General features: G+C 42.9%; 1 protein-coding gene across 1 annotated transcript in view; it reads left to right on the plus strand.

The window, feature by feature from the left end:
* Abca13 (ATP binding cassette subfamily A member 13) overlaps positions 1–20,915 on the plus strand; it is a 403,635-nt gene that overhangs the window by 171,864 nt on the left and 210,856 nt on the right. Inside the window, exons 35-38 of the mRNA XM_051164717.1 lie at positions 4,178–4,315; positions 5,263–5,443; positions 7,395–7,613; positions 16,702–16,898. Coding sequence (XP_051020674.1) covers positions 4,178–4,315; positions 5,263–5,443; positions 7,395–7,613; positions 16,702–16,898 — 735 coding nt within the window. The remainder of the gene's footprint in view (positions 1–4,177; positions 4,316–5,262; positions 5,444–7,394; positions 7,614–16,701; positions 16,899–20,915) is intronic.

The raw sequence follows: 20,915 nt of genomic DNA on the forward strand, positions 1-20,915 counted from the left end.
AAATTCATTTGTCCTGACTGAACGTCCTCTCATATTTTGTCCCTTCTTACTGTTCCCAAACAGAACGTCCTAGCCATCATTCCTGCTTAAGGCCATTTGGTCATGTAACTCCATCCTATGTTTCCGTTTCTTCTCCCACTTCTGCAGTCTACTCCCCCCACCAAGCCACCCTGTGGACCTCAGTTATAGTTCTGAAAAACAGACCAGAGAAGCCAAACCCTCTCATACTGATAATTTCCTCTGACTTCAAAATGCTACAAGAAAAGGGTTCCATGTCCTGAACAGCTCAGGTGACCTTGACTTTCAGCACTGTTTATTTGTACCAGGATTTTTCTTTCAATCTCACTAGTGTGGGAAACAGAGTGTAATACATACATAAAATAAAAGGAGCTAGCTAAATGCAAATTTCACCTAACTGCAAATATTTGGGTAATATAGTAAAACATCATGTGTTATTTGTCTGAAATTCAAATCCAGCTGGGCATCTGGATTTTGTATTTGACAACGCCAGCCACCCCTCTTGCCCTTTCCTACCTTTACTTTCTCAAACCTTTCCCTTGGCTTTGGGGCGTGTGTCTGTTTTGTATCTACGGAGACCCTGCCATTGCAATGCTCTTTAGTGGTGCCTTTTTCTCTGTGGTGCTTCTCACATTCACTAGTATATAAAAAAAAATAAGGAAGTGAGTCTGCATCTGATCCATTTGTGTGGCCTTGAGCCGAGAGAGGGAGATTTCATCGATATGACAGATATCTCTTCAGAGCAGAAAGATGAAACTGGGGAAGAACTAGACAAGTACCAGGATGCTATGGACTCGGGTGACTTAAGGTTTCTTGCATGGAGATGCATCCTCATTTGCTCTGTTTATTCTTGGCCTGGCCGGCTGGTGTTATGTCCCTGGGAGAGCCTCAAGTGCCCCCAGGAAGCCTGCCTTACTCATGCTCAGCAGTGCCTTCCATAAACTAGTCCTGTAGGGGAGAGACTGTTAAAGAGTACAGAGTTGCAGGTGTGCATGCCTATATGCAGTGTGTGTTAGTGCGCGTGCATCACAACCATCTCTTTGAAAGCCATTCCATGAAAATGTCTTTGTAGTGTGTACTTATTTAAGTGGATTTGAGCTGTGGTTTGCTTTCCGGCTTTCTTTTTGATACTCGCAATGTGTGTGGGATGTTCTGTTGTTTCTTTGGAACTGGCAAGTCACTGCCGAGTTCATCCCTAGGGTGTATGAAAGACCTCTTCTTCCTGCTGATTCTGAAAACGTGAGCTGTAATTTATCACACGGACCCATTTTGATTGTAAAATCTTTATTCACTTGTCTCCAACATAATCAACCAGAAATAGTAATGTCATTTCCATTTCTTTTCAGATACCTTTCTGCACATCCCTGGGTTCATATTACATCGATATGTTTCCGTTTCCCTCTGTTTAAAGAAATAGTGTCATCTAGCCACATCTTTAGAACTATAAATGGCTGTTCAACATCTCATTAAAAGAAAGCAAGAGCTTCCTAGGCTCTTCCACTTTGAAAGTCTAACTTCTGTCCTTTCACATTATAAACAATAGAACAGTGGCTGCACTCAGAGGGCGTCTTCAGCTCTGCGTTGTTTCTGCCATCTAGAACTTTAATCACTAATTCAAAACCTAGAAGTGCGTTAAGCATCTGCATCCTGCTACTGACTCATCCCTCTCCCATTGTCCCCAGAGATGGCTGAACACGTGGACTTAAGAAGCCCCTTAGTGAAGCCACTAAGACGATGGAGGGTCAGGGACAGCAGCTGGCAAATGCAGAATCATTCCCCTTTGTATTTGTTTGCTTGCAATCTCTTTTTGTTTCCACGAATGCATTGTTCATGATTGCGTGTGATGAGGCTTATTAAAATATTTGCAGCTGAGCTGGGATCCAAAGATGAGGTACCCTTCCTATTTTTTGACGGAAGCAAGGGTCAGCAAGGGATACCCCAGGGTCTTCTTGCTGGAATACTTGTGTTATATATTTTCAGGTAGACACGTAAGGTGACAACAGAACCCAGCCACTGTGCAGCTTCCGGAGCCATCAACTCTCTTCTTGGGCAAGCCCCTTTATCCTTATTTATATTGGGCCTATAAAGACGGTAATTGACTGGCATGCTGATAGGACTAGGAACTTGTGAGTAAGTACAGATGGAGTCCCTGGATACTTTCTGGAGTAGGAAGAAACAGTGTAACACTTCTGTTATGCATGTTTCCTGTCTGGGCAACTCTTCTTCCATAGGGCTGAGGCAGGAGCTGCATGGCTCTGCACAGTGCCACAGGTTGGAGCCTTGACCAACAGAGAGTATCTCCAGAGTGCTGAAGGTTACAAGTCTGAGGTGAGGGTGTCGGGCGGTGCTTTCCTGTTGCCATGGCTTGTAGGTGGTTGTCGCTTCCTTGAAAGCTCGCATGTTCTTCCCTCACAGTGTCTGCCATCTAGTCTCAGAAATGAAACAGGAACACTTCTCTGTAGCTAAGAGGATAAGACTTAGAATGTAGTGAGCAATTATGCTAGTATGGCAAAGTGAGAGTAGTTGATGCTTTTCTGAGGCCCATGGTCTGTCTCACTAGCCCCTGGAAGTTGCCTAGGCTTCCAGTAACAGGCACGCTTGCTCTCCTGTTGAGTGGGCTACAAGTCTGACTAGACCACTGTCGGTTGTTACTGACGTGGGCATGTGAGTGCCACTCTGTGCATCTGGCACCTTGCCAAGCTGGTAGTTGTGACTCATGGGTGTTGCATCTGGGTAGGACTGTTTAATTGCTTCCTTCCCTTGGCAGTTTGCACTGTATTTTCTGGAACCATGGATGCTAGACTGAAGGAAGAGGCTTGCTATTTATTTGTCTGTTTCTTGGTTTGTTTACTGTCAGGTCATGCTTGAATCATCTGAATCCTATGTCCTAAGCGTGAGGTATCTTCAGCAGTAGGGGCTTGCACTTCCCTCTGAGAGGCAACCAAGGGCTACATTAATAATCTACATTGTTTCAGGAGTTGCTTGGACTACCCCCACCTATCATTCAAAAGGAGCTTTTTCATGCCTGGGACTGGAGTTTTTTTTTCTTGTGGGGACCATTGTCAGCCCAAGGGCTTCCTTATATAAGTATATGTATACATAAACATATATGTAGTAAAATTATAAGTATGAAATACATATATATAATTTTATGTAAATGATTTCTTAAAGCTTTATCAAACAAACTGGGTGTCACTTATACCTTTTTCCTTACTCTCTATTGACCCCCTCCCCCCAACTGGAGACCCCTCCCCATTGTTCCATTTCCTACTTCATGTCACCCATATCCTGCTATTTTTCTCCCAGCAGTCCTCACGCTTGCTCCTCTGTACTTCCTGGTTTCTGTGGTTACCCAGGATTACATACTCATATCTGAGGAACCCAAACCAGACTTTGTTTTTGCCTTTCTCCCTCCTTGAGTATAGGACCATCCTTTTGAACATTCTGGTTGGAATATGTCAGTGTTTGTATTTCTTTCTTCTTCTGGATGGTCAAAGTACTGAAACCTCTTCTTGTGGGCCTTTCATATTCCAATTGTAGTAGAGTTTAGGCCTTTCAGTAAGTTTCCTGCACAGCACTGCAGCTAGAATGTATGTGTTACAGGAGATTCTGGATGTTCTAATAATTAGAGGCCCCTTCATTTCTTTCCACATGAAATGAGGGCAAAGTGAATGCTAAATGGACTGAGATGAGTCTGGACAATGTGTCTGAGGAGTGTGGATGCGTTTCATATGGAAATGCTAGCATTACAAATTATCCTTCTTTGTAGAAGTCCGTGCTTGAATAATTTTCTCAGGCACTGCCTTCATGCTCACGCTTGTGTTGTGTAGAAACCACTGCAAGCATCAAAGGAATTTCAAAGAAGAGCAAAGCATCACAGGGGTCCAGTAGGAGCAAATGGGCTTTCCTGATGGAGTGTCCAGCATTTGTTCAAGTTTACTTAGTATGTCTCAAGGTCACTTGGAGAAAGTAGATTTGAAGGAGACCAGCAGATAGGTGTAGCTAGAACCATAATACTGGTGTATATATGGGGGCCATATTGAAATATTTTAGAGGGAAATGGGATTTCATGTGGATCAGCTAAGGTAATCTACTCTAGAACTTTCATACACATGGAAAAATAATGATTCTGATTTTTATCTATATCTTATTTTCTTAGGCATGTTTGGTTTAGGGAAACCATGGTATTTTCCCTTCACTGCATCCTACTGGAAAAGTGTGTGCGGTCTGATGGAGAAGCGTCGGCACTCTCTGAGTTCTGGTCTGTTCTTCTTCCATGAGGATTTGGGCAACAAAGGTGGGTAATAAGAAGCTGTAATAGATAATTTTTTTCTCCGGTTAGTTTTGATTTTCATTTTGTACAGATCTCATGCTTCCCTAATTTAGCTTGTTCTGGGCTCGCTAACAGTCACGGGGCTCAGCTGCAAGGCCATAGTGATGTGTATGTAAGGCCTGGCACTGCAGAATGGTCTCCTCACCCGATCTTTATGATGTTCCTCTCTATGTGTTGTCTGTATTCATGCATATATTATAGTTTTTTAAACTCAAAATGAACAGGTGTAAGAAAGCTGGCAAGCAACTGCCAGGTATATATATATTTTTTCAAAATAATTTCACATGTTCTAACTTCTATGACACTTATGTGAACAAGGATGTCAAAGCCTCTTTAAACCAGGGCATTTTCTTAGGCCAGTAGCAGTTTGTAAACCTAGCCGATCAGGACCATTCATGTCTATCACTCCACAGCATCATGACTTCGCCCTGTGGGCCAGGCACAAGGGCCATTCCCAAGGACCCACCTCTCATGCCGGATTCGTATTCCAAGTGAATATTTGAAAGTAATTTTAAACTCTAATTAACCAAGTAGATTATGGATGGGGGAGGAGACTTAAATACACCCAACCAGTCCCTATCCACACCTATGTCAGGAGATTTCCTGTGGACAATGGTATGTAACCAGACTCTTGATTGTCTGTGTCTACAGAGCCTTTGTGTGCATCTGTTTTTATTTCTTTACACAGCAGTCTCCTATGGCGAAAGATCAGAGCTTTGTTTTCAGTGGCTTCGGCGCATTTTGCTATTACATATCTTGCTCATTGTTTTTGGTAATGAAGACCGTGGAAGCTCTTGGCATGGCTCCCAGAGTGAGGATTCTGTTCCAAAGGAGCAGATGATTTTATAGTGTTGGCATTGTTTTCCGGGCTCTTGAAATCTTTTCATGGTGACTGTCCATTCTCCACACAGGCTTCTCACAGCAAAATGGCCCAGGAGAGCTGGAAGAAAGTAATCCAGGAGTGTCTCTAATATCTGTGACCAAGGAATATGAAGGCCACAAGGTGGCTGTCCGAGAACTCACTCTCACCTTCCACCGAGACCAGATCACAGCCCTGCTGGGGACCAATGGTGCAGGGAAAACCACCATCATGTGTGTCCCATTTTGGTGAACTTATTTTCTGTTCCCTCTCCTCTGTCCTTCCTCTCTCCCTTTTCCTCTTCTCCTTTCATTTTTATTTTTCCATTGTTGTTGTTTTGCTTTGATCTCAACATGGAGCTTAGTGATTCAGAAGAAAAAAAACAAGCTCTCTTTCCACAGACCCTCCCACAGTAGTCCGCAGTAGATTCCAAGGAGAGATGGGTGCATAATTTTAAATATCACAACGGACTTTTATTTTTACCAATAGTCCATTATACTTTACTTTCCTTTTGAAGTCATTTGATACCTGCTAATGTATAATTTTGTTTGAATAATTATAGAAAAAACAGAGAAATCTTTATAAAATTCAAGAATTTTTTCATCTTCTTTTCCTTTGGCTCTTTTCTTGGTTAAGTCCTGGGTTTTGGATTTGGATACAGTAGTTCCAGATTTGATTAAAGAATTCAGTCATGTAGCCCCAGAAGACAAAAAACAAAACAAAACAAAACAAAACAAACAAACAAACAAAAAAACAAATACCCATAGCCTTGAGCTGGTTGTGGAAAAGTGCCTTATTTGGGGCTAACTGCCAACGTTATGGAGTGTATCTTCTGAGCGAATCACTTTTTATTCTTTTTTTTTTCATCAGATGTGCACTGGTCTAACGTGATTAGGAAGATGAGAAGGAAGTAGCTTCAACCTTAGTAAGAAAAGCAGACCAATAGTGTCTGCAGAGCTCCAGAAGGCTTACCCTGGAAACAAATAATAATAATAATAATAAAAGAGCCTGGAATGTTTGTGTTTGTACCTGGCACGTTGAAATAGACCTGAGAGATTCTCCTTTCTCAGAACTTGCAAATTGGGGATGTGTGAGTTATACAAGTGGCCTGTGCTACTGCGCGTGTCTTACGAGGGTGCTTGCTGTGCTCCTCCAGCAGAACGAGGAGAATTAAGTAAGCAGGTTCTGGATGTTTCAGGGCTCGCTAACTACTTGGCTTTTAGTGACATTTGGAGTATATTTGGAGTCCTCTTAAGTGCTGGCCTATTACTTACTGGCAGTGCTCAGAGCCTGAGAGCCACTTACTGAACTGGGTATTTACCATTTAAAACAAAGGCCTTTGGGAGTCTGAATGTCTGTGTCTGTATATTCCACTTCCATGGTTTGCCTAGCACAGATCAAAACTATCTGCAAAACATTGCATTTGATCTAAACATGCACAGACATCATTTTCTTGTCAGTATTCATTAAAAAAATACAATATATAAATGACTCAAAGTACATAGAAAGATTATATAGACTGTATGCACACTGACATTTTTGTACAATAAGTTGGAGTATCTGAATTTTGGTGTAAGTGGGGCTATCCTGGATTCAACTCCCAAGGTTCCTAAGGGATCACTACATATATGACTTTGTTGTACAGTCCAAATAGGTTTGGAAATGGTTATAACAAAGAGTTGCTAGTCAAATTTCTCAATGCATAATTTTGCACAGTCAGTACCATGTGTTTATGCATGTAGTTTAGTGAGGGTTGACATTTATCTAATGTCAGAGCAAATACCGCAGCGAAGATACAGAACATTTCTTTTCCCTTTCAAGATTTCTTTGTGTCATCTTTGACCCTTGGCTCTCAAGTGGCCACTGACTTACTATTTGCTTATTCATTTATTTATTCTATAATTCCATATGAATGGAATTGTGCCTGCCTTACCTCAGTCAGACCGTTCACCCAAGTCTGACACCACTGTAGAGGTCAATAGTCACACTATCCCCTGGCAGACAGGACATATTTATATGTTCACCTTCTACAGTTGGACAATCCAACATCCACATAGATTTCTTATGTTTTAATTGACCATGTGGAAAGCTGGTCAGCAGAAGGAGTGACACCAGGGGACCTGAGTGGCTCATTGATGTTATCAGTGTTCAGGTGTTGTTTATGCTGATCTTTGTTCTCTGCAGATCCATGTTGATGGGAATCTACCCTCCCACGTCTGGAACCATCATCATTAATGGCAAGAACCTGCAGACAGATTTGCCTAAGGTCAGAGAGGAGCTGGGGGTGTGTCCACAGCAGGATATTCTCCTGGATAACCTCACTGTGCGAGAACACCTAATGCTCTTTGGCTCCATCAAAGCACCTTGGTGGACTAAGAAGGAGCTACAGCAGCAAGTCAACAAGTTAGTAAACAGTTTTCTATTTCCCCTTCCTGCCTTTGCCCAGTCATGCAGGTGTTCTTCACCTGCATGATATTAAATGATATTTAATAATATCATTTGTATCTATGTATATGAGAAAAATAGTAGATGGTTGTTATACATAGAAGTATGCCAGAACCAACAGCACCAGGGATCTTAGAGAAAGATTTTCTTGAAAAGAACTAGATTTGTCTAGTTGTCCCTGAAATGGGAGGAGAATTGAGTTAGCTTGGAAAGTGTGGATAGGCAGGAGATAGAAGTTGCATGTATCTGGAATAAAGGGAGCCTGTACCTGTCTTGGAATAAACAAAATACAAAGGAAGGCAAGGAACCAGGTCTGGAGAAGCTTACGTGGAGTGCTGAGGAACAACAGATTGACTAGGCATGTAGCTGTGAATGAGCTGAGGACTGTCCTTGGTCTGAGGTCTGGAAGGTAGATCTCTCCGTACTACAGCAGATGCACGGCCTCCAGACAGACTGTAGGCAGAAGCACCCCTGCTGTTTGATTCCCCATCGACCCCAGAACAGGAGAAAGAAACACTAATAATAAAGCTAGAATTACAGACACAGAGGCAGAAATCACATTGTTCCACTCTCCCACAGCTCAGCAAGTAGTATGTCCTGCATTGCAGGACGATTGTGGACACAAGTGGGAAGGGGAACACTTAGGAGACTAAGCAGAAGGCAGGTGGTGAGAGGGCCCACGGGGTAGATTTGTTTTGCTGCAGTGAACAGATGGAGGCTGAGGGGGAAGTAGGCCAGTGGGGGATCCTAAGAAGCTTCTGGAAATGGAGAATACTCTGTGGTCCCATTTGAAATGGTCTTGCCAGAGCAATATGGAGGCTCTCCACAATTTGCAGACATGGTAGTTGATCCTCAGAGAGATGAACAACTCATACAGGGAAGTGAAGGTCTGTCCTAAGGCTCTCACAAGCCAAGTGCACTTGGATTCCTTTACCTTGGGTTGCAGGGTGTAGGAACAGAGGCTTCTAGCATGACAAGACTGTCTAGCCAGGGAAGGAAGGGCTTTACAGGCCACTTAGTGCTACCGCCTTGACCACAGCGTACCCAGCCTTTTGAACATTCTGATGGCCTGAGAAGTGAAAATTATTTGTTATCAGCTATAATTAATTGGTCTAATGAATATAGGCAGCAGTAGCTTTGCCATGTGGTCAAGGTATGCCCCCTAGCATCCTTTGGTAGAGATCTTAAGGGGCTGGAGGAGTACTGGATCTTCATGGAAGCATCCTCGGAAGCATGATTCTATGAAGAGTCTTAACTGAGCAGAATGGTCTGGGTGTACACACAAGATTCTAGGTGGCTGGGGCGAGGCAGTGCTGTGGACTTTCTTTTGTTAGAAGTAAGAGAAGACCACACATCAAGAATGGGGAATTTGCAAATGTCTCAGGGATGAGCATGTGAGAGCAGAGCACCAGGGGAAATCCCCATGCACTTCCCTGTGACAGTCTCTCAGTGCAAGTCGGTTTCCATAGGAAGTGACAGAGTGCTTCAGAGGAGTGCACTGCTGCCCAAGTTTCCTTTGCTCACCTTCGGAAGAGATCAGTATTTAGATAACTTCAACTTGCTATAGTTGCCTATGTTTAGACACCCGTTATGACAAGGGCGTATGTAAAACAAATCAAATGTTCCCCTGGACAGATGCTCACTCTCTGAGGGTCAAAATGCAAATCAAGTTCAAACTCATGGAAAGAATCCTCAAGGGACAGGAGGCCTTGTGGGAAGTGGTATATGGTACCACGGAGTTCCTTTTTTTATTATTATTATTACTTTATTCTTGTTATATCTCAATGGTTATTCCATTCCTTGTATCCTCCCATTCTTCCCTCCCTCCCACTTCCCCCTTATTCCCCTCTCCTATGACTGTTCCTGAAGAGGATTTCCTCCTCCTTTATATGCTCATAGGGTATCAAGTCTCTTCTTGGTAACCTGCTGTCCTTCCTCTGAGTGCCACCAGGTCTCCCTCTCCATGGGACATGGTAAAAAATGAGGCATCAGAGTACGTGTGAAAGTCATATCCCACTCTCCACTCAACTGTGGAGACTGTTCTGCTATTGGCTAGGTCTGGGTAGGGGTTTAAAGTTTACTGCCTGTATTGTGCTTGGCTGGTGCCATAGTTTGAGCGGGACCCTTGGGCCCAAATCTGCCTATCATAATGTTCTACTTGTAGGTTTCTAGGACCCTCTGGATCCTTCTACTTTGCTATTCTCCCATGCTTCTCTCATCTAGAGTCCCAATAGGATGTCCACGGAGTTCGTTTAAATGCTTCCTTTCTCCGTTTCCTTCTCTCTCAAAGTTCACCCTATTGGCATTTTCTCCGATGTAAATCATATTCTATTTTCACCTCATAATATCTTTTCAGGGTGAGTGCTGGCATAAATAATGTAAATAAAAACTATCTCTTGAATATACAAAGAACACACTTTCTTTGTACTACTTAAAGCCATCTCAAATTTAAGTTAGTACTCAATATGAAATAACTATGTTTTGCTTGGACTACATATATACTAGATAGCCAATTGGAAGCGTAACACATAATCCTTTTTTACTGAAAAGGCATAACTCACTTGTTTCAATTAAAATTTCTTTTATGTATTTTTAGTTATCATATAAAATAATGGGTTTCATTATGACATTTTCATACATTTGCCATTGTGCTTTGCTCATACTCACATGTTTTGCTTTTCACTGCCCCTTCCATCTTTTGCTTATATTCTTATGTTTTACTATATATGCATACATATTTAAATCTAGAGTCTACATACTTCTTTAAATGTGAAAGTTTGTGTCTATGTTGGTCCATAGTAAATTCCACTGTGACTGTGACTGGATGCTTAAATCAAGCTCCTGACAATGCTACATAGGCTTATTTGGGTGCCAGGCAACCTTTAACAGTTATCAATTCACAGCATGTTACCTGGCAACAAAGCCAATTTACACAAAAGCAATCAGAATGAGATCATGTTTTCGGACAGTAGTTCTCAATTAGAGGGAGGGAAAACCGAAAACATCTGATTTGGAGCCAACATACTTCTGATTAGAGTTGTGTAACACCGCTTGTTTTCTTTAAGGTCTGAATTCATTAACATAGGTTCAAGGGAGGTAGCAGATCTTGTAGACTATGTGGAGTAAACACTTGTCAAGAGGCAGATAATGATTGTTGTGCTCCTCCTTTTGTCTAAGGAAGATGAGTGTAGCCAAGAGAGGACCATCTTCAGACCTGGAGTCATTTAGATGCTGTTGTGTTGCTGCCGCATAGAATTCCAGTGGATATTATGGAACTCAGGCTGAGGAAAGGTTACCTTGGTGTAAAATGAGACTGATATGTGAAAGCAAAGCAGAGAGAGAATGGTGGATTGAGCCATGTCTATAGTAACCGATGATGATGTCGGATGAGGAAGAACCAGCCAAAGGAGAGTGGAATAGGGAAGGAAAATGACCATGGAATGAAGATGGCTTCTTAAGGAAAATGGGAGGGCTCAATGCCTCAATCCTGTGCTGGGTTAAGTGCCATGAAGCTTGATTACTGACCTTTGCTTTACTATACAAAAGACCTTCAAAAGAGGAGTTTGGGCATGGAGGTCTTCCTAGGGTCATTTAAAGAAAGAAGGCAAGGAAGGTGGCAATAGCACATTTTCTAATCTCTTTTTCAACAGGAGTAGAGAACTAGAATGATGATATATTGGGCAAGTAAAGATACAGGTTGGCGTGAAGGCAGGGACCGTAGCATCCTGCTTGTCTACTGCTCATAGTGGTCCAGCAGAGAATGAATGATTGGATGAGCTAGAGAAGAGATTGCTTGATGGATCATTGCTGGTTACAGGACAGCTAAAGGACCCCGTAAAGAAGCTAAAGATCATCTCTACAGAAGCATGGTTGGTGTAGCACACAGGGTAGTACCTTTAACCCTGTCTGGAACCTTTAACGACTTTCAACATTATTTTAGAGTTAAGAGTGCATAAGCTGGGAATTGTCCCCCTCATCTGTCTTCTCATATTTGTAAGGTGGAAGCTGCAGGAACAGGAGCCCAAAGTCATCCTCTGTTGTGTAGTAAGTTCAGAATCAGCCTGTGCTACTTGAGAATCCATCTCTTATATACATATATAGATGGAGATAGGGATGCAGATGCAGATTCAGATATGGGTTTGAGTAGAAGTTCCCTGTGCAAGTAAATGATGATGCTTCTAGAAGCCATAAGTTATTAAACAAAATTCCCAGGGCCAGGTGTGGGATGCCTTCCTATGAATTATATGTCACAGATACCGTAGAGGTCCCTAAAACAACAATGACGATTGCTGTTGTTCTTAGTTGCTCACAATAACAAGACAAAAAGACCTAGTCTTTGAGGACACCACATTAATTGTTGCAGGGCGTAGAGGAACAGAGTTGGAATGGAAATCTTGCACCGTCTTGACTAGCTTTCATACTTCTGGAAAGTGCAGTGCAAGCTGCAGGGGAAGAATAGTCATCAGAGGTCTTATCTGTGAAACCTGACAGCTACAGTGCCAACTTACCAGGCAAGCTGTGGCTGTTAGTGCAATAATAGCATGATGGCTATGGCGGTAACCAACCACTTTCTGCTTGGAATTTGAGGTCTACTCCACAGGAAGGAATTTATGCCTGAGACTGTAAACTGGAACCCTTGTCAAGAGCCCATGGCTAGGGAGGTCATAGACCCTATGGGAGCATTTTATACTGTTGTTTCATTAAATGTATGTGGTGTCAAACTGCTTCCTACATATTTGTTTTTGTACCTCTAGACTAGTGCTGTTCTTAGCCTTCGGCAGAGAGGCCTCTCTTTACAGTAGGCAAGGGCAATGCAGAGACTCATAGCTGATCAAAGTTCTGAGAATAAATGCCTGTTTAGTCTTCAGCCCTAAGTGGGGGTATCTATCCCATCTCCACCAGAGTAAAGGAGCATGGTAGAAAAGGGGGCAGGGAGAACATAAGATGTGGAGGTCAGGGAGGAGTGCTTTGAAGTGCTATCATCTGCACATGGCATTGCCATTGTGCTCATGAACTCACAGCAGCTGTGGTTACCTGCATGCGACTTACGCAGAATGAGGGCTGTCTACATTTGCCCATGAATATTGGAGGGTTCATGAGACTTCGCTCTTCCACAGGAGATCTAGGAATGATTAATGGTTGCTGAAGAAGGGAGAGATGCTTTCTTCAGCGATGTAGCTACTGCTAAGGAGCCCACGTTCCAGCACATAACACCCCCTCTCACCCATGCTCATGCAGGGAACCCTAGCTGAACTTGGTTAACCTAAAACACCAAACCAGAGCTACAAAAATCAACAAAGGCAAACCAAAAAGACAAGTAACAAAGAAACAAAATCATGAAAATAAGAGGGCACTTGCTGGAATAAGAAGGGGTTGTGTCCGAGTGAGGGGGATAAAGAGGGGTAATGGGGTATGGAAACAAAATGCATTTATATATGCGTAGAATGCCAGGGAATAATAAAGACAAAAATGAATGTAAGCAAAAGGTGATTTTGATGATGATCATGGACTTAAAGGTAAAGGGAAGAGTGAGGGATAATGGAAAATTGAGTTTTTTTCTAGTGAAAAGATTGCGGGGTATAGAGTTGAAATACAGATGTAGTCAGTAAAGGATACAGAGAATTGAGGTTCTGGAGGCAGGGCTGTTTGCTTGGTTGAGAGTAAATGCCACTAGTGGTGGTAGATAGGGGATATGCCATGTTTGATATTAATTCCTAAGAATCCCAAGAGAATAAACCAAAGAGCAGGACAGCCTGAGAACACATCCAGGATGGGCATATACAGTAATACGGGGAACAGTGACAGTCCCTGGTGACCTTCGCCTCAAGGTTGGCAGTTTTAGAGAAAAATGAGAAAAAGTGTTTGAGAGTCATGATGAGTCGCCTGCCCTATATCTAGACCTAGAGAGACAGTGGGAGTTTATGATGATGCGTGACTCAAGCCCATTTCTCCCATCGTATCCAGAGTTCATTGTGTGGTTCCACTTTACTGAAAGACTAGGATTTTGTTGTCGTTTCTTGCATATGCCATTCATTTCCTCCCAAGTCCTGGCAACTGTTTTTCACCTTTCTTTGGAGAACACTGCTCACACATCGTCACCTTGCCAAATCTCACTGTCCATCTGGCCGACTCCTTCTGCTACTTACTTCAGAGTCAGAGGGTGTTCCCTCAATACCTGGGATTTAGCTTCTTTATATTTTATTGTAATTTCTTATCTGGCTTTTCCACCTGACTCTGTGTTTCTTGAGTCACTAACAAAATTTGATTTATTTCTCTATCCCTAGTAGGTAACAGGTGCCATGCATTGTAAGGGTTCAATAGACATTTGCTGTGTAAATGAATGAATAATGGAAGAGAAATTTCCAAACACAGTTTTCACACATGATTGGGACTTGATATGAGAAAAAATATTTTCCACTTTCTGTGTTGCTTAGCAATATTCTTATTAGAGAGGTTTCCTGGCCCTTTTTTTAAAAACTGAAAATCAGAAATTTAAATTCATATAAATTATCCATTTTATTTTGGTTTGTGGAGCCTCCACAATTAGGAAAGCACTGGAATTTAATAATCTTGGACTTTTAAACCAAGGGATAAAAACCAACAGATAGTAACAGTTGGGCAGTGTTTGCAAATGATTTGCTTTTCTCTGATATTTGTGTCTGCTCTAAACATGCGAACATGCCCTAAAGCCAGCAGGCTGGAAATGACTGGGTTGTGCCATGGATTCCTCCTCCAGCCCCAGAGCGAGATTTTCATATACTGCCCTCAGACAGTACCCAAGGGCCCAACACTCCTTGCAGTGTGTGCAACCTAAGGAAGAGTCCAGTCCTTCACTTCACTGACATTAGCTGGTATCATATTCACTGATATAAACACCAGGGATACAGTTATCAACAGGATCCATCCACGTGTGCTTCTGGGAATGCAGACATATGATAGCGGCCCTGAACACTGTGTAGCTTTGCCCGCCCTGGACTCACTTTGTAGGCCAGGCTGGCCTCAAACTCACAGAAATCTATCTTTCCTTCCTGCATGCTTGCATTATAGGCATACGCCACTGTGCCCAGCTAAGAGTTTTCTTCTCAAAACGTGTTTCTCATCCCTTATCTTTGCTGAATGATTCATCATTAACACACCCTCAAATGGGCTTAATGTGCTCATGTCCTTCACTGTGTTAGAATAATCTGTGTGCTAAGGTGTTGTAGACTGCAGAGTCCAGGCACTTGCTGAGCTGAGCCGTTCTTCCCCCTCCTTCCTGCTGGGGGTCTTCTCAACCATGGCTGCACCTAGAGAACAGGGACTTAGTCTTGCCTGAGATCAGGTTGAGATTTAGCAAGCAGGAAGTATTCTCTGCATCTTGGATCAAGCACAAACTGCCTTGGCTCTGGGCTGAAAACTAGACGCCTAGAAGCTGATGTGAGTGCTTGCTGTGTGTCAGGGCAGAAAAGACAAGAAAGCATGAAAGGGACAAGGGAATTTTCCTTATTCATCAGACAAGGAAGTCCTTGCCACTCACCTGGTACTTTCCTAGGAATCTGGAAGCATTCCAGGAGCCAAGTGTTCTTGAAGCTCAGCTGTGCGGAGCCCTTGTGAGCCTCCTCCTGCACCTGTCTAGCAGCGTTTGCTGCAGTTGGAGGCTGTCGGGAACTGCCAAGTGGGGCTGTCACTCATAGCGAGGGGCTCCGCTCTCACTGGCTAGGGAAGGTTTACCAGGAAAGGCTTAAAGCAAAAATTGAGAGTGAGTAATTATTGTGTGGCCTTAATGCATGGTGGTGTTGGAACCATGTGAAAAAGAGAGTGTGCTCCTGATAAGAATAAGAAACACCATGGTAAAATCTTTTTGCTGGCCAGCTACTCCTGAGCATGGGGCCCGCCATGGAGGATGATGGCTAATGTACGCAGTGTCACTCCATTAGAGGACACAGGTTTTTCCCTCTGCCAGCAGCTATCGATTGCAAATAGTACCTTGGTTAGGGCTGGGACTCTGTGTCCACATCCCTTCTCAATAGATTTTGTGAGCCTTGATCTTGTGCAGATCTGTGCATGCTAACACAGTATCTGTGAGTTCATATGTGCTTCAGCCCTGTTTTATCTGCAGGGCATTGTTTCCTCAGGGGGCCGTCCATTTACCTTTGGCTTTTAACATCTTTTTATTCCCTCTTTCTCATAGATCTCTGAGCTTTGAAAGAAGGGGTTGACATTCCATTTAAGACAAAGTATTCCTAAATCTGTTACTGACTGCACATTTTCCATCACAAACAGAAATACATGCTTTTGTGTGCTTCTCTTTTTGTTGTTGTTTGGCTTTGGTATTTTTTTGTTTGTTTTGATTTTTTTATTTGACTGTCTCTTTGAGAGAGAGGAAAACATAAAATTGGTTGGATAGGGTGGTGGTGATTATCTGGGGAGAGTTGAGGAAGGAGAAAGACTAGGATCAAAATATATGAAAGATGTTTAAACAAACCAGTGAATAAAAACCCTATTTTGCTTGTTTTCTGAAATTTAGACCTCTCAAGACTGTAAAACAACTGGAGTCTTATTCTAATGTTAATGATAATTGATGACTTCTACTTGGCACAGGGCATCATTATAAATTAATGATGTTACAGTCAATTAGATTGGGCCATAGAATTTTTATGTACAGTGGGTAGAGAGTTAAAGGCCGCTGGCGAGCCCTGGGGCCTTGCTCTGCTATTGTACTATTCTGCATATTGTGTTAGAAGAGTGCAGCCCCCCCCTTTGCGTGAAGATGAAGGGAAAAGAAGAGAGATGCTTCTCTGTGAGTTGACTGAAGTTCTTTCCGCCCATGGTACTTGCAAGAGACCATGACTGACATCACGCTTGATCCTATGACATGGATCTACCCATCTATAAGCATGATGCTGCTGCAGCTGGCGTGCATCCTAGCGTACCTGACTCTTGACATAAGACCCCTGCAAACTTTGTAAGGACTCCAGGCACTGCAGTCCATTGTACATGACATGACAGCAAGAGCAAAGCTTTTGGGTGTTCATGGAGAAAAGTGAGGGCTTTCTTGTTGTTCCAGAACCCTTGATGAAGTGGAGCTAACTCAGCACCAGCACAAGCCAGCTCGAGTTCTGTCTGGAGGCATGAAGAGGAAGCTCTCCATTGGCATTGCTTTCATGGGCATGTCGAAGACAGTGGTTCTGGATGAGCCAAGCAGTGGTGTGGACCCTTGCTCCCGTCGCAGCCTCTGGGACATTCTACTCAAGTACCGGGAAGGTAGGTGGTGACACTCATTCCATCTTCTCTCTCTACAATGCTATGCGTGGGAAAAGATTGGCTAGGGTATGTATGAAGCAAGTCATATTGCAATGAGGATATTGTTCATAACAAGTAAAATATTCTAATGTTTTATGTCTTTGTTTGCTAATATATGTATAATAATTAGAACATCTACTTTTTGTGTTTGATCTCAACTCAGTATTAGCAATGGAACTGTCAGTGAGCTATAGCTGTAGATGATGTCATTTAAATTGGTTTCACCCAAATTACATTCCATTTTAGAAGCATGAGAAATGAGAAGATGCAATTACAGGTCATCAAAGACAAATTTCTCGAGTCAGCTAACTTTCCACTGCTGTGGCAGACAATTTATGTAGAAGGAAAAAAAAAAAAAAAAAAGGCGCTTTGGGCTCATGGTTTCAGACCATCCAGTAAATGAGCAGCTAGTCCTCATTATGGTTTGCTTTCCTGTTACTATTATAAAATACACTGACCAAAGGCAACATGGGAAAGGAAGGATTTTATCATGTTCTTGCAGGTCATAATCTATCTTTGAAAGGAGTCAGAGCAGGAACTCAAGGCAGAAAACTGAAGTCAGGAAACTAAGTGGAAGCAGTGGACATCTGGAGTCAGGGACTGGAGGCATGACTCTGGAAGGAACCATGGACAAAACTAGTTTACTGACTCACTCTCTGGGTCACTTCCTATCTTCCTTTCTTATACAGCTCAGGCCCACCTGCCTATGGATGGTTCAGGTGGCCAGAGTGGCTGAACCCTCCCACATCAGTCACCAACCAAAACAATTGCTCACAAACATGCCCACAGGCCAGCCTAATGTAGGTGATCCCTGAATTGAGGTTTCTTCTACCAAAAGACTCTAAGCGACTCAGGTTGACAACGCTAACCACAGCAGTCCTTGTGCCTTGGACCTCTGGTGGTGCAGTATATTAAAGTAGCTGGGGTAAGATGATTGCCTCATGATGGCATAGAAGCAGAGAGAGACCAAGGAAGGACATGCTCCAGGGTCCAAACTTACTTTTAACAAACCTCAAATCCTGAAGATCCTATCATTTTCCATCAGCATGTCAGGCTGGCAGACAGGCCCTTCCTATGTAGACCTCTGGGGGTTTTCAGGATCTAAATGATAGCACCTTCTCTTGCACAAGGAAGCCGAGGCATGGCGAAATGGACATGTGATAGTCACATATCTCTAGAGAAAGCTGATGAGCAAAGAAAGAAAATGGCTCTGGCTTAGACAGTCCATGTACGTTTTGTTATTGCTTACTTACTATTGCAAGCATTGCAAGTTGTCTATTGGATGGACAGCTGCTGCTTTAAATCTTCTGTTTCCATACTCCAGGCAGGTAGGATGTATTACAATGGGCATTTTTACATAGAAACCTCCTTTGGCCAGAACATAGGGAACAGTGATGCACATTTCAGTGATGACGAAGGGCTACCAAAACATCTGAGGCGAGATTAAACACAATCTTTTAAAATGTTATTTCACCCTTTTTACCTCTTTTCCTTTTTAAGCATACAACTTTATTGTAGCTTGATTTAGAACTCCAGCTTCCTTGGGGGAAATAGATCCCGATTTGGTATAGAAGAAAACCAAGGAAGAAGAATAACCCAAAACCTGCCCTTTTCTTAAGCACAGAGGCAACAACTCTGTTCCTTTTCTCCCACAATTATGAGAAATTACGGAAGGAGAGCACAGAGTGAGAAGCCTGGAAATGGGGCCAGCAGATAGAGCTTTGTTGTCCCATGTGTTCTTGGTTTGGGCTGGGCAGCTGCATGGGAAGAATTTGGGTCCTGTCTATGGAGCTGGCTCAGAGGCCAGGATGCTGAGTACAAGTCTGGGCCCCAGGGAAGCATCAGGGACTGCTGTGCTCACTCTTCCCAGACCCTCAGCTGCAATGCTGAGAGGGAGCCAGAGCGTGTGAGAGATGCTGCTCTTGACCTTGTCTTGCTGGAAGCCAGGGTAGGTTTCAGGGCCTGCAGCCAACATGCCTCAGCCAAGTTGCAGTTATGGAATTTGAAGTACTCTGGTCTGAATCTTTTAGGAGGTTCCTGCCCAAACTATAGAAGCTGGGGGTAAGGGGGCAGTTCCCATTGGTCTCTCTCAGTCATCACATACAGACTAAAACAGATCAGATCCTCTTCACCCCCAGTATTTTTATTTGTTTGATTTTAGATTTCACCATTATTAATTAATTAGTTAATTAATTAATCTCTTTATATCTGGATCCCAGCCCCCTCCCTCTTCTTCTCCCACCCCCCTCTCAATCTTAATTGTTCCTTTACCCTCTTTGCTCCATTTACCTGTGTGCCCTTTAGGGAGAGCAGAAGAAGGGTCTGGAATGAGAAAATGTGAAGCTCTGATGAAAAGCATTGGCTACAGGTTATGGGCACTGATTAAAATTTGAGATTGGATTCCTGACTTTCCTGCCACTTTGAGTGGGGACTGATAAAGAAGACGAATGAGGGTTAGATAAATACACTCTAATGCCCTATTCTCGTGGATTGTGCAAATTAAACACTGCAATCACACCACTACTTTTTGGTTTAAAAATCAGAGACAGAGTCACTTTTAATGTATTTATTAATTATGTTTTAATGATTCATATTTTTCATCCAAGAATTTTATTCATTGAAAAAAAACTTGAACGTGTATATAATCTATTTTGAACATAGCTGTCCACCACTACCTCCCTTCAATTCTCCTTACCCGACTAAAATACTACACTTCCAATTTTATGCTTTTAAGAAATAGCTTCATTTGAATCTCATGGAGAAGAGGAAATAGAATATACATTGTGGGGGATGTGGGGGAGACTGGATCAGGGAGGAGGTAGGGATAGGAACAGGAGGGACCAGGTGGAGGGAGGACAGAGAGAAAGAGTACTGGGAGAGACAACTGGAATTGGGGGGAGAACAGCTCTGGCACAAGCTAGATGCCTAGAACAATGGAAAATCCCAGGAATCCGAGGATGGCCCTAGCTAAGACTCTTAGCAATTAGAGATATAGAGTGTAAACCAGCCCAATGGAGGGATTGGGACACCGACCCAGGCACAAAAGCTTTGACCTACAATTTGTCCTGCGTACAAGATGTTCAGAGACAGGAGCCTACATAAGCATCATCAAAGAGGCTTCACTAGCAACTGATGGAAACTGATGCAGAGACCCACAGCCAAACATTAGGCAGAGCTTAGGGAAGCTTGTGGAAGTGGGTAAGAAAGGTTTTAGGAGCTAGAGGAGTCAAGGACACAAGAAAAGCTACTGAATGAACTACTTTGGGCAGATAGGGACTCACAGTGACTAAACCACCACCCTGAGAGCGTGTACGGGACTAGCACAATCCCTCTGTATTTATGTAACAGTTGTGTGCCTTGGTCTTCATGCGGGACTCCTAACAGCAGGAGCAGGGGCTGTCTTTGACTCTGTTGACTTGCTTTGGGATCCCTTCCCCTAACTGTATTGCCTTGTCTAGCCTCAGTAGGAGAAGATGTACCTAGTCTTTCTGCAACTTGATATGCCAAGGCTGTTTGATACTCTTGGGTGGCCCCTCCCTTTTCTGAAGAAAAAGGAAGACGGAGTGGATTGGTAATAGAGAGAGGTTGGGGGAAGGACTGGGAGAGAGGAGGGAGGTGAAACCATGGTCAGTATGTAAAATAAGTAAGTATATAAATAAATAAATAAATACCTCCTTGAGTCCAGCTAGTGCTACACACATATGTGCGAGTATGGTGTCATCTACTGGGACACAAGCAACTTTACTCTTACTCCTTCCCTATAGAAAAATGACTATGCTTTCCCTAGCAACCTGCAACTGTAAATAGTTCTTTGGGGGATCCTTCTTCTCTATTCTGGAATTTGTTTGATTTGTGAGAGTTCTGTATAATATGATGGCATATTATACATACCTTCCCTTTCCACCTCCAGATCTTCCCATGTATGCCCCAACATGCTTCCTTACAACTTCCTGTCTTTTCTTTTCTGTTTACGACCAT

Source organism: Acomys russatus, chromosome 22, assembly GCF_903995435.1.
Source record: "Acomys russatus chromosome 22, mAcoRus1.1, whole genome shotgun sequence".
Classification (NCBI taxonomy): Eukaryota; Metazoa; Chordata; class Mammalia; order Rodentia; family Muridae; genus Acomys; species Acomys russatus.